This window comes from Garra rufa, chromosome 8 (assembly GCF_049309525.1).
Source record: "Garra rufa chromosome 8, GarRuf1.0, whole genome shotgun sequence".
Taxonomy (NCBI): Eukaryota; Metazoa; Chordata; class Actinopteri; order Cypriniformes; family Cyprinidae; genus Garra; species Garra rufa.
Genome location: NC_133368.1, coordinates 17,422,380 through 17,435,669, shown reverse-complemented (window position 1 = coordinate 17,435,669; position 13,290 = coordinate 17,422,380). Strand labels below are relative to the sequence as shown.

Below are 13,290 nucleotides of genomic sequence, written 5' to 3'. Positions count from 1 at the left end.
CAAGATACAACTATTTGAAAATCTGGAATCTGAGGGTGCAAAAAAAATCTAAATATTGAAAAAAAATCACATTTAAAGTTGTTCAAATGAAGTTCTTATCAATGCATATTACTAATCAAAAGAAGTTTTTATATATTTACGATAGGAAATTTACTAAATATCTCGACTGAACATGATCTTTCCTTAATATCCTAATGATTTTTGGCATAAAAGAAATATAATATAATAACTTTGATAATTTTGACACATACAATGTATTGTTGGCTATTGCTACAAATATACCTGTGCGACTTAAGACTGGCTTTGTGGTCCATGGTCCCATATTTCAGACAATATTAAGTAATTATGAAATTGCATATCAATATTTACATACAGTAAGTCCTTAAAGTTCAGCATTTTATTTGAATTTTAGTTTTAATTATTCAGCTCACATTAGTATATTATATTATTTTAGGGTATATTATTTCCATAATAAATATTTTTTTTTTAAACTAGAATGCACTTCTTATTCGCAAGGGATTCTTCTATGTATTCAAACTTGGCATAAAGACGTGCAGAATTTGATTTCAGTAATGCCTTATTTCATGTTTCATCACCAAGCAAATTTTAAAGGTGCTAAAGTATTTTTTCTGGTATTTTTGTCCTTTTTGGAGCTTGGCGACTGGTCATGCTTTTGTTTTTGGAAAAAAGTGGCTTGGGGGTTCTTCAAAGGTCAATGCGAAACAACAACACAGAGAGTAAATGTTGGCAAATTTGTGTATCTGTGTTTTTTGTTTATTATACATGTCCTCATGTGTGTGCATTTGGGACTATGGGAATGTTTGTGTGTGTGTGTGTGTGTGTGTGTGTGTGTGTGTGTGTGAACTCACCTTGCTTGCTCAGTGCCGGTCGCTCCTGCAGCCCGTCTCTCTCTCTGCTGTCACTCCGTTTGTCTGTCTTCAGTACAGACGCGTCACCAGAGCTGTCCTCTTTGCTGCCGGCGTCTGCGCTGACAGAGACAACCTGAAAAGAAATGCACACACACATAAACACACACACACACACACACACACACCCACGTCAACAGAAACAACATCAGGAAACAAAGCGAACAAATACAAACAAGCACATCATAATGAATAAAACAGCAGCGGGTCTTTTGTGTGAATTAATTGAAGTGATTTATTAAGAGCAGGCTGTTTTGGAGCATCCATTAACACCCAGTGTTTGGCAACAGTAAGTGCTAATGCACTGGTACCAGAGCACTCGCTCTTTCTCTCTCGTCACGCTCGCTTCATTGTAATGCAGGAAATAACGGAGGCCGTCCTCGCAGACTTCCACACACATTTAATTTTATCTTTGAATAAAAGAGCTATAGGAAAGAATTAATCTGCTTAACATTTCTAAGTACACCCTCCAAAGGAGCGGGCTGTTTTAATCTTACATATGCTCAGCAGAGTTACTGGCAAAAACTGTACGTTTTCTTCATCTCATCCTTTCAACATCAAATGGCGAGCAGCAAAAATTGGATCAGACTTCAAAGCTCAGCGATGTGCTCCAAGTCACAGAGTGGCTCTACTATTTCACATATTGAATTCGAGTAGGATATCAAAGTCCTAGCAAAGAACCTCAGGTCTTTACTGGAAAAAAGGGGCTCCAACATCTGTAGAGAGAGCAGCGAAAAGACAAATCACCTCAGGGAGAAGTCAGCGTTTACTCTCTACCACGCTTTTCCAGCCTTTTGATTCACTCCTTCTCTCTCTACCTCCCTGGGTTCCTCGCTGTCTCTCTCTCTCAGCGGAGAAGTGAATTCTCTACGAGGGAACTGTCTCTTTTGTCTCAAGGACTGTGCTGTTTGATCTGAGGGTTGCTCAGTGCAGTTAGGTGACAGCGGAGTTCATATTAACATGAGCCGTATCAGACGTGCAATTAAAGGAATAGCTCATTCAAAAATGAAAATTCCACCAATGTTAACTCAGCTTTGTGTTGTTTCAAACCTGTATAATTTAGATGATGCTCATACAGTGACAAAGGGACAAGAAGCACCATAAAAGCAGATTTTTCGAAAAGCCCGGAAAAGAGCAACATGGCAGTTCTACAAACCGTTTTGTGTTTAAAATGATACATATACATTCTGGAATGATCAAATCTGACCTTTTCATCTGGGAAGTGACTGGTGGAAGATCTTCTTTCAGGTGTGGGTTGTCTGAGGAGAAAAGCAATCATAAAACAATCAGAATTCCTCACAAACTGCGAGTTTAGGATTTCAGTAATTCCGAGAAAACAATTTAGGTTAATACAAGATGATGTCATTGATATCAGATGACTGCATTACTGCAACACTTATATTGTGAGCATTCTGGTTTACATCACTCTCTCGTTCAAACCATTGTAAACATCTGCTCTAAAATCAATGTGTGGCATTGAGTGGCCTATGAAGTCTAGTCTCATTCTATGAACAGCGGACCAGAAGAAAGGCCCCGGACATTATGAGGAACAGCTCATGTTCTCCAGCACCAGGTCCAGCTGCTTCCTCTCATTACCCTCTATAGGTCCTTGTATATTTATTCTGGTCCCAGTTGTTATCCCATTACATTATTCTTATTTCACATGTTGTATATTTTCATTATATACTGTGTTGTTCATAACAATACTGTGGAGTTTCTGGGGAGGAAAATCTCATGTTTCAGAAGAGGTATTAACAATGCCTTTGTGCAAAGACTTGCAAAGACATTTGGCAAAAGTCTAAGATTTCAATGCAAACTCAATTATTTTGAATTAGCCATTAAGACAAACATTCTTTCTTTTCTTTTGTTCGTTCTTTTTCTTTCTTTCAGTTGTTTGGACCCTAAAGTTCTTCAAAATAGCTTTTGTGCTCCACTGATTGAAGAAAGTCATACTTGTTTGAAAGAACATGATGGTGAGTAAATGATAATGACAGATTATTAATTAGCTCAGTTAAGACCTGTCACCAAGGATGATAAACATAACAAACTTAAAATAATTTTAAATTTCCTCACCACAACTATCACAATCAAATGTTTTCTCTCTCTCTCTCTCTCTCTCTCTCTCTCTCTCTCTCTCTCTCTCTCTCTCTCTCTCTCTCTCTCTCTCTCTCTCTCTCTCTCCAGTTGATAAACAATAAAAACACTGACAGCCTGCTTTGAACAGCTTGAGCAGTGACAATCCAGCAGCACATGGTTATAATAAACAGTGCTGTGGATGCTTATATAGTGATTGTATGTAATTACCCTATTATTAAATGTAAATGTAATTACCCTATTATTTACTCAACCTCAAGCCATCAGTGTATATGACTTTCTTTTTCTAGATGAATGCAATCAGAGTTATATTAAAAAATTACCTGGCTTTCCAAAGCTTCATAATGGCAGTGAATGACTGTTGAGATTTTGAAGTCCAATAAAGTGTATCCATCCATCATAAAAAGTATGATCACCACATGACTCTGGGGGGTTAATAAAGGCCTTCTGAATTGAATCAATGTGTTTGTGTATAAAAAATATAGAACGTAGGCGAATGCGGTGACAAACATTGAAGTGACAAATGTAGAACCGCAGAGGTGATAGCAAAACAAAACACCAGTCAAGAATTAGAAGCACAAAATGAGGATTAGTAAAGAAAAATGTAAGAGGATTTCAATATAAACCAAGAGGAGACCGGTTTTGTTTTCTGTAAACAAAACTTGATTCTCACGAGACTAGCATATTCTCACCAGAGCTTATGCTACGCCTATGTCCTACGTCATCCTCTGAAATGCTACTCTCTCGTGAACGTGCATTCAACAGTAAGTGGATGCTAGAGATTTTAAATATGGATATTCTTCTCACACAAACATCAGAAGGCCTTTAGTTTAACCCCCTGTAGCTGTGTGGAGTACTTTTTATGATGGATGAATGCACTTTATTGGACTTAAAAGATTCAACAGTCATTTAATGCCATTATAAAGCTTGGAAGAGGCAGGAGATTTTTTAATATAACTCTGATTGTATTTGTCTGAAAGAAAACACCTAGGATGCCTTGAGGGTGAGTAAATCATGGGGTAATTTCTATTTTTGGGTGAACTATCCCTTTAAAGGGGTCCTATTATGCTTTTTCACTTTTTGAATTTTAGCCAGTGTGTGGTGTGTATGTTTGGGCATAAAAAACATCTACAAAGTTACAAATCTCAAATCCACTCCAAAGGGAAACATTTAGTTTAAAGAAGATCCCTTTTCAAGTTACTACAGCCGTGGCCAAAAGTTTTGAGAATTACATAAATATTGGAAATTGGAAAAGTTGCTGCTTAAGTTTTTATAATAGCAATTTGCATATAGTCCAGAATGTTATGAAGAGTGATCAGATGAATTGCATAGTCTTTCTTTGCCATGAAAATGAACTTAATCCCGAAAAAAAAAAAAAACGTTCCACTGCATTTCATTGCTGTCATTAAAAGACCTGCTGAGATCTTTTCAGTAATCGTCTTGTTAACTCAGGTGAGAATGTTGATGAGCACAAGGCTGGAGATCATTATGTCAGGCTGATTGGGTTAGAATGGCAGACTTGACATGTTAAAAGGAGGGTGATGCTTGAAATCATTGTTCTTCCATTGTTAACCATGGTGACCTGCAAAGAAACGGGTGCAGCCATCATTGCATTGCATAAAAATGGCTTCACAGGCAAGGATATTGTGGCTACAACAATTTATAGGATCATCAAGAACTTCAAGGAAAGAGGTTCAATTCTTGTTAAGAAGGCTTCAGGGCGTCCAAGAAAGTCCAGCAAGCGCCAGGATCGTCTCCTAAAGAGGATTCAGCTGTGGGATCGGAGTGCCACCAGTACAGAGCTTGCTCAGGAATGGCTGCAGGCAGGTGTGAGCGCATCTGCACACACAGTGAGGCCAAGACTTTTGGAAGATGGCCTGGTGTCAAGAAGGGCAGCAAAGAAGCCACTTCTCTCCAAAAAAAAAAAAACATCAGGGACAGATTGATCTTCTGCAAAAAGTATGGCGAATGGACTGCTGAGGACTGGGGCAAAGTCATATTCTCCGATGAAGCCTCTTTCCGAATGTTTGGGGCATCTGGAAAAAGGCTTGTCCGGAGAAGAAAAGGTGAGCGCTACCATCAGTCCTGTGTCATGCCAACAGTAAAGCATCCTGAGACCATTCATGCGTGGGGTTGCTTCTCATCCAAGGGAGTGGGCTCACTCACAATTTTGCCCAAAAACACAGCCATGAATAAAGAATGGTACCAAAACACCCTCCAACAGCAACTTCTTCCAACAATCCAACAACAGTTTGGTGAAGAACAATGCATTTTCCAGCACGATGGAGCACCGTGCCATAAGGCAAAAGTGATAACTAAGTGGCTCGGGGACCAAAACGTTGAAATTTTGGGTCCATGGCCTGGAAACTCCCCAGATCTTAATCCCATTGAGAACTTGTGGTCAATCCTCAAGAGGCAGGTGGACAAACAAAAACCCACTAATTCTGACAAACTCCAAGAAGTGATTATGAAAGAATGGGTTGCTATCAGTCAGGATTTGGCCCAGATGTTGACTGAGAGCATGCCCAGTCGAATTGCAGAGGTCCTGAAAAAGAAGGGCCAACACTGCAAATACTGACTCTTTGCATAAATGTCAAATAATTGTCGATAAAAGCCTTTGAAATGTATGAAGTGCTTGTAATTATATTTCAGTACATCACAGAAACAACTGAAACAAAGATCGAAAAGCAGTTTAGCAGCAAACTTTGTGAAAACTAATATTTGTGTCATTCTCAAAATTTTGGCCACGACTGTACAATGAATGGCTCCTTTGGACTACAGCGTTTGTTTTCTGGATGCTATGATGTCGCCTAACTTTAACAATGTAGCTTGGACAGCCGCTTCTGGGATGCTCCAGCGAGCCACAGGGCAGCTCGTATGAATGTGAGCATTAAAGTGTCCGCGAAACTGCTCCAGTAGCCATGCTGGAGCCATGCCATTGATGTGTGCGGTATAGAGGGTCGAAACACATGCAGAGCCGCGGCTGATGTAAACACAAGCATTGACTGACGATCATTGGTGGCCGTGTCGGAGCCATGCCATAGACATGTGCAGTGTGTGGTAAGAGATTTATTCATCATACAGTGTAGATAGCTTCACTAGCCTTATGCTGGAGCTGGTTTTGGGCATGTAAATAATTAAATAAATTAGCACAATAATGATAATATTATGTAAAGACAATCTCACAGGCTGACTATAGGACCAACACTACTGTAGCATATTATTTACTCACCCTCCATTCATCCTAGGTGTATATGACTTCCTTCTTTCAATCGAATGCAATCGGAGTTATATAAAAATAATCCTGGCACTCCCAAGCTTTAGAACGGTACAGACTTTTGTTTTTCTCCATCAGTCCAAAACAAGTCAATCCATTATAAAATGTGCCTCTCATGGCTCTGGAGGGGTCAGTAAAAGCCTCCTTTAGCGATCCGATTTTTCTAAGAAAAATATCCATATTTAAAACGTAAGAATCACTTTAATCTAGTTTGTGCTAACAGTTGTACATGGGACTTTCTGCTTTGGGAAGGGGTGTGGCAGGACTGAAATGCCATCTAAGCTGTTGGCCAATCACAACGCAATGGGACTGCTAACCAATCACAACACATTTCGTTTTTCGGAAGACAGGCCTTTATCAAACCCGGAACTAATCAAGCCATTTGTGTCAGCCTGGGGAGAAAGCTATTGTAATAATGTAAATTATGTAAAAAAATAATGCGTTTTTTTGAACCAACAAACATGAGAGCATGTTCTAGTGCACCCCCAAAACAAAATATAGAGCATAATAGGACCCCTTTAACAGCCACAATTTAAAAATATACATAAAAATACTTGTCTCCTGTGTGAACACCTTCACAGCAAATATTTGTGTCAGGCCATATAAGTCTCCTGAACTATGAAATAGCAACATAAAATGTTCTATTGGATACATGTGACCACCACAATATCAATGACATCATCATCAAGTTTGTCACATGTACCAAGCATGACATAACTGTTTAGTGCAGTAACTCTGATGAACGTGTAAGATTACAGGCACACACATTGACGTCAGCTGGTACTTGAACCATGTGATGGAGCTCGCTCTCTCTCTCTCACACACACACACACACACACCTGCTCCTGTCAGCTAATGAGCATGTAGGTAAGTTTATGAACTTTACAAGGGAAAATTGGGCCAGTTGATGTCAAAATAAATCTATAACGCTTCTCTCCAGCCCTGATGAAACAGAATAGCAAAGTGTGAGGTTTGAAGTTTCACCACTGAGACTTCTGATATAAACAAGCATTGAGAATCCCCTCTGATAAGCCAACTGGCTGGAGGATACACACACACACACATAAACATATACACTCACCCAAAACACTCTCAGATGTGGGAGGGCGGATGAAAACTTTGGATGAAATCTATTAAAACGAGTTATCATGATATGATTGTCAGCAATCTTTCTGCTGCACAGGTTTAAAAATAATGTAAATCTGGTCACTAAACATAGGGCATGAACTCAATTAAAATGAGTTAAGAGAAAAGGATTTACATTCTTAAATTCTGAAAAATAAATTGTTTCTGTCTAGTGCACATGCTTTGACACCTTAAGCTGTGGTAGGCAATGCATGATTGAGTGCAATTTGTGTCATTTCTACAAAAAAAAAAACATTTTGCACTGTCAACTTTTCTTGCATTTTTTTATAATGAGCTGCCTGTTTATAGATATCAGCATTTTGTTGTACATTGGCTTACACTGATCATCAGTTTCTGAGTGCTGCAACATTGTCTGTCAGAAACAGAACCTGCAGTCAAAAGCTGAAGACGACCATCTACTGGTGTGTATTCACAAAGTGCATGTGCGTGTGAATGGATTGTCACTCAAGAGTTGTGATTTAAGAAAGATGAATACAATGCTTGCACATACTCTAACACAATATCACTGGGACGGGCTGTAGGGGACCTACTATAGAACAAACAGATACCTTAACAACACACAATCATGCAAAAATACACTATGATAACATACAAAGGAAACAAACACAATGAACACACCCTCACTCACCCAGTCCATTGTCGACTGTGTTTGTAGTCTTTCCTGACTCTGTAGCCTCTGTATGCTGTAACAAACATTCACACAATCAAACAATGAATATAAAATAACATGAATCACAATTTGCTAGATTTATCATCCAGTAGAATTGTAAAAAATATTTACACACAGGGTGGATTTGTTCAAATCACTAACGCCAAATTTGAGCAGTGATAAAAGTGATGTTTTAAAATCACATTACTAAAAAAAAAAGCCACAAATTAGTATGACTAATAGTGTATTTTGCTTTTTGGTTGTATGGAATGTAATGTAACAGTTTCCTACTTGTACACATAGATTCAGATAAATCGTTTTCCTTTGATCAGACACACTAAATGAATGTTTAGGATAAAAAACACAATGAGCTCTGAGTGAGTAATTAGTACTTTATCACTCATACAAATGAGTGTAAACCTCAGAACACATGAAAGCAGCAGCGCTGCTCTAAAATGCTAAAGCAGTCATTTATTCCGCTTTCAATGAGACGCCCAATTAAAACTCACAAAACTTTATGCTTTAATCAGGGTAGAGCAGATCAGGGTGCGAACACAGGCCTGTAAACTCAAACACACAAACCACTGAATATAGTCTGGGAGGGGATAGTCATGTGTTTTGGTGGGTGTTCAGATGTATACTCAGCCAGGGGTGTGCTTCCTGTACAAAAACATATCTTCTGTCGTTTAAACAATATAAGACTGTCATCAATGACACAAGCGGGTGGTAGAATAATAATTTCACACCGCAATTAATATTATATGATTACAGTCAATTAATACAACAGAAAAGTGTTCATTTTTAACCACATTAACATGCACTATGTAATTTGTGTACACATTCAGCAGCTTTCTCCTCAACATTTCTCTGAGATGCTGTTCTATTGAACATGTCACCTGAGGAGTATCTTGCAATTTTTGTTCGCTATTGTTTTGTTTTATTTGATGTTTGATTCATCTCAGGTTTCCTCATGTCACACTCCAGGGGCCTCATTTATAAAACTTTCTTACGCACTGATTTGATCTTAGAGTGTTCGTACGATCAAATCCACGTCAAAGTACAGATTTATAAAAACCGTCTTTGACGTGGAAAAGTACTTATCTCCACGTCAGACTCCAGCTTGGCGTACGACCGTTTCCTTGTGGTAATGTCTGGTATTGCAGATAGTTCAGCCTCACTATAATTTGATTTCTTGCGCTCCTTTTTACTCGCCATTGTCACAGAGTTTTTGCTTTAAGAATGAGCTCATTTTATATGTTAATTAATTAAGCAGGGGCGTTTCGACGGCGGAACATTCAGCTGCACACAATTCCACGATCATTTGTGATTTATAACCGAATGACTGGCATACGCATGGATTTCGTGTGTACGTTCGTTTCTCTGAATCGCTCTTACGATCAAATCAGAAAAGTTCTTAGATAAAATCAAGGATGGTTTCTACGCAAGTCTTTATAAATGAGGCCCCAGGACTCCCTTACACATTTATGCACCTGTGTATTCTTCAAACACACTGCTGATTGTTGACACACTTATGTTTAAATGGGATGAAAGATACAGAATGTGTTGCATGTTGTATTGCTTACTGTGCTCAAGAGCATGATCTATATAAGTAGCACTGTATGCTCCCAACCACACAACTTTATGATGCTGTTTGTGAATGTTTGCTAAATTTATGGTTTCGGGAAAATAACTAATGGTTAAACAATGTTGGTCACAACAGAATTTGCGTACATAGCAAGCTAGCGATACTTTTGGGAAATACACCCCAGAAGGGGATACAAAGTCCAGTTATCACTATTAACAAACCATTAACTATGGCATTTGCCTCAATAAACTCCTAATTTTCTGCTTATTAATAGCTAAAGGTAATTGCTAAGTTTAGATATTGGGTAGCATTAGGGATGCAGAATATGGCCATGCAGAATAGGTGCTTTGTAAGTACTAATACAGCCAATACAGTATCTCACAAAAGTGAGTACATCCCTCACATTTCAGCAACAATTTTAGTACATCTTCTCAAGGGACAATACTATAGAAATGAAACTTGGATATATTTCAGAGTAGTCAATGTGCAGCTTGTATATCAGTATAGATTTACTGTCCTCTGAAAATAACTCAACATACAGCCATTATAGTCAAAATAGCTGGTAACAAAAGTAAGTACACCCTAAGTGAACTTGTCCAAAGTGTTTATTATTATTATTGTTGTTATCTGGCACTGCCTTAATCATCCTGGGCAAGGAATTGACCAGAGCTGCAGGTTGTTACTGGGATCTTCTTCCACTCCTCACGGAGCTGCTGGACATTAGACACATGGTGCTTCTCCACTTTACGCTTGAGGATGCCAAGCTGAGCCAAACAAGTTTATCTTATAGTCTCATCAGACCACAGGACATGGTTCCAGTAATTCATGCTCTTGGACAGGTTGTCTTCAGCAAACTGTTTGCGGGCTTTCTTGTGAGCCAGCTTAACGCCGGTTTCACACTGCACGCGTAAGCAGGGCGTAAGCAGCGCGTGCACAGCGCGTAAGCAGAGCAGAAGCAGCGCGCGTCCATTGGGCTTTCACACTGGCAGCGTTTGTCGCGCGCAGCTGAACCGCAGCTTGTGTACTGCAAATATAGACGACGAGTATCGTTCATTCGGTCCCGCATTTCAGGTGTTCTCCGACAACTGTCTGTCATGTGCATTGAATTGTGATATGGTTGTATGTTGTAGATTAAGTAGAAAATGAGAAACGCTAAAATATTGAATATATTTTTAGACAAAGATCTTAAAGGTCTTAATGATTACCGTTTAAGATAATTAAAGGCAACAGTTTTTCAATAACGAAAAGAATATGTAAAAGTATGATATTTGAGGTACTAATCGCCCCGGCTGTTGGGGCTAAAGGCACAATAATTTACAAGATAATTAATAGATGACTGACTTTTACATTTGTTGACTCATATGGTAGGCTATATATCATATTTTTTTTATGGTGGTTGTCCAACTTTGAGATAAGACATATCATATAAAAATATAATTTGTTGTTACTACTGTAAATCTATATAAAATTATTATAGGATCTCCTTCAATACTTTCAGAATCTTCACTTTTAAAAATGATTTTGTTTCTGTATTTTAAAATATGTCTTATATTAACATTTTAATGGCAGTAATATAAATTTATTTATTCTTGTATATATCAAAACAAGCAGAAAATAGTACAAACTTTGCTAAAGTGATTGTTTTGAACAAGTAGGCTAACTAGACATTATTTACAAAAAAAAAAAAACATTATTTTTTACTGGTGAGCCATTTAAACCGTGATTGTGTTACATGTGATACATGATTTTATGGTGAAATTGTTATTTTTCGTGTTAATCAGGCCAGTTTTGATCAAGATCGATGCACTGTGGCTTTAACCCAGCGTAAGCGGCGCAGCAAAAATAGACTCGGCGCCAAAACAATCGCAGCACTGACGCTTCTGCTCTGCTCCTGCTACGCGCTGCCGCGCCGTCCCTGCGTGCTGTGTGAATGCTCTAATCTGTTAACATGGGCGCCGAAAAAAATACGCGCTGCTTACGCCCTGCTTACGCGTGCAGTGTGAAACCGGCGTAAGACGAGGCTTCCTTCTGGGATGACGCCTATGCTAACTGACTTGTTGCAGTGTGTGGAACATGGTCTGAGCACTGACAAGCTGACCTTCTACTTCTGCAACCTTTAAAGCAATGCTAGCAGCACTCATGCATCTGTTTTTTAAAGCCAGGTTCTGCACCTGACGCACAGAACGAGTGCTCAACTTCGTTGATCAACCCTTGCACTCTTGGAAAACCTCTGGATGACCCTGACCACTGTAGTGTAACTCGGTTTCAGGGTGTTACTGAACCTCTAATAGCCTTGGCCATCTTTGTGGAGAGCAACAATTCTAATTCTCAAATCCTCAGAGAGTTCTTTGCATGAGATGTCATGTTGAACATCCAGTGGTCAGTATGAGAGAATTGTACTTAAAGTGCCCAATTTTAACAGCTCTAATACAAGATACACAACTTTGTATGGTCCTGTCAAGCAGACAAAAACATAAACATGATGAACAGGACATGTGGCTTTGCATGGTTAAACAACATACTGCTGTTATCACTTAGGGTGTACTCACTTTTGTTGCCAGCTATTTTGACAATAATGGCTGTATGTTGAGTTATTTTAGTATGCTATAAAAGCTGCACAGTGACTACTCTAAAATATATCTAAGTTATTAATAGTATTGATATACTAAAATTGTTGCTGAAAAGTGAGGGGTGTACTCACTTTTGTGAGATACTGTAACTTAAGCGGATATAACATGGTGTTCATAATGTGTTATAAAATTATCACACTCCTAAAAGCTATGACTACTAATGCGCAAGTATTAGTATGTTTTATAACTCCAGTTACGATAAATCATAAGATGAAATGGCAAATTATAAGGTGTTTTTATAAGGCAATAGATGCATTATAATGCCTTAAAGAGATAAATGAAAATTCTCTCATCAATTATTCACCTCATGCTTTACAAACTTGTATGAATTTCTTTCATCTTTGTAACACAAAGTAAGATATTCTGAAGAATGTTTCAGTCCCATTGACTTCCATTTTATGGAAAAAATAAGAAAGTCAATGTGATCTAAAAAACTGTTTGGTTACTGAAATTCTTTAAAATGTCTTAATTTTTCTCTGAATACCGATTTGAAATACGAACAGGTCTGGAATGACTTGAAGTGAGTAAATTATGTTTCGGGTGGCCTTTAGAAAAGAAATACCATCATAAAGCATAATAAATACAGGCTTTATAAAATCTTACATATAGTTGCCATTTACTTAAATGCAGCTTTGGTTATGCAAGGCAAACCTCAAAACAGAATGCTCACCAATAATTTCCTATAGACATCCTATAGATATTCTATGGATATAGAAAACATTTTCCCCTCTTGAAAGCCTCTGTTTAATTTGCATAACGTGCTCAGCATATTCTCAGCGTATGGATGTCAAACGTTTGAAAGACGGGTGTTTATTTTAGAAATGCAAATGCGGCCCACCTCAAAGTGGATACACACACCTCTACACGGCTCTGAACATGTGGCCGAACACCGCGCCACCTGCGCCAGCGGACACACTGCAGAGCGAGAGAGAGACGTCTGCCAAAAAGGGGAATTGAAGTAGTCCAGAAGAGGAGAGGAGAAC

General features: G+C 38.5%; 1 protein-coding gene across 1 annotated transcript in view; it reads right to left on the bottom strand.

Annotated features, from left to right (window-relative positions):
- The window catches only part of myo3b (myosin IIIB), a 141,752-nt gene that overhangs the window by 18,813 nt on the left and 109,649 nt on the right, over window positions 1-13,290 (bottom strand). The window contains exons 31-33 of the mRNA XM_073845037.1: window positions 8,072-8,126; window positions 2,134-2,185; window positions 870-1,002 (exon numbers count right to left, since the gene is read on the bottom strand). Coding sequence (XP_073701138.1) covers window positions 870-1,002; window positions 2,134-2,185; window positions 8,072-8,126 — 240 coding nt within the window. The remainder of the gene's footprint in view (window positions 1-869; window positions 1,003-2,133; window positions 2,186-8,071; window positions 8,127-13,290) is intronic.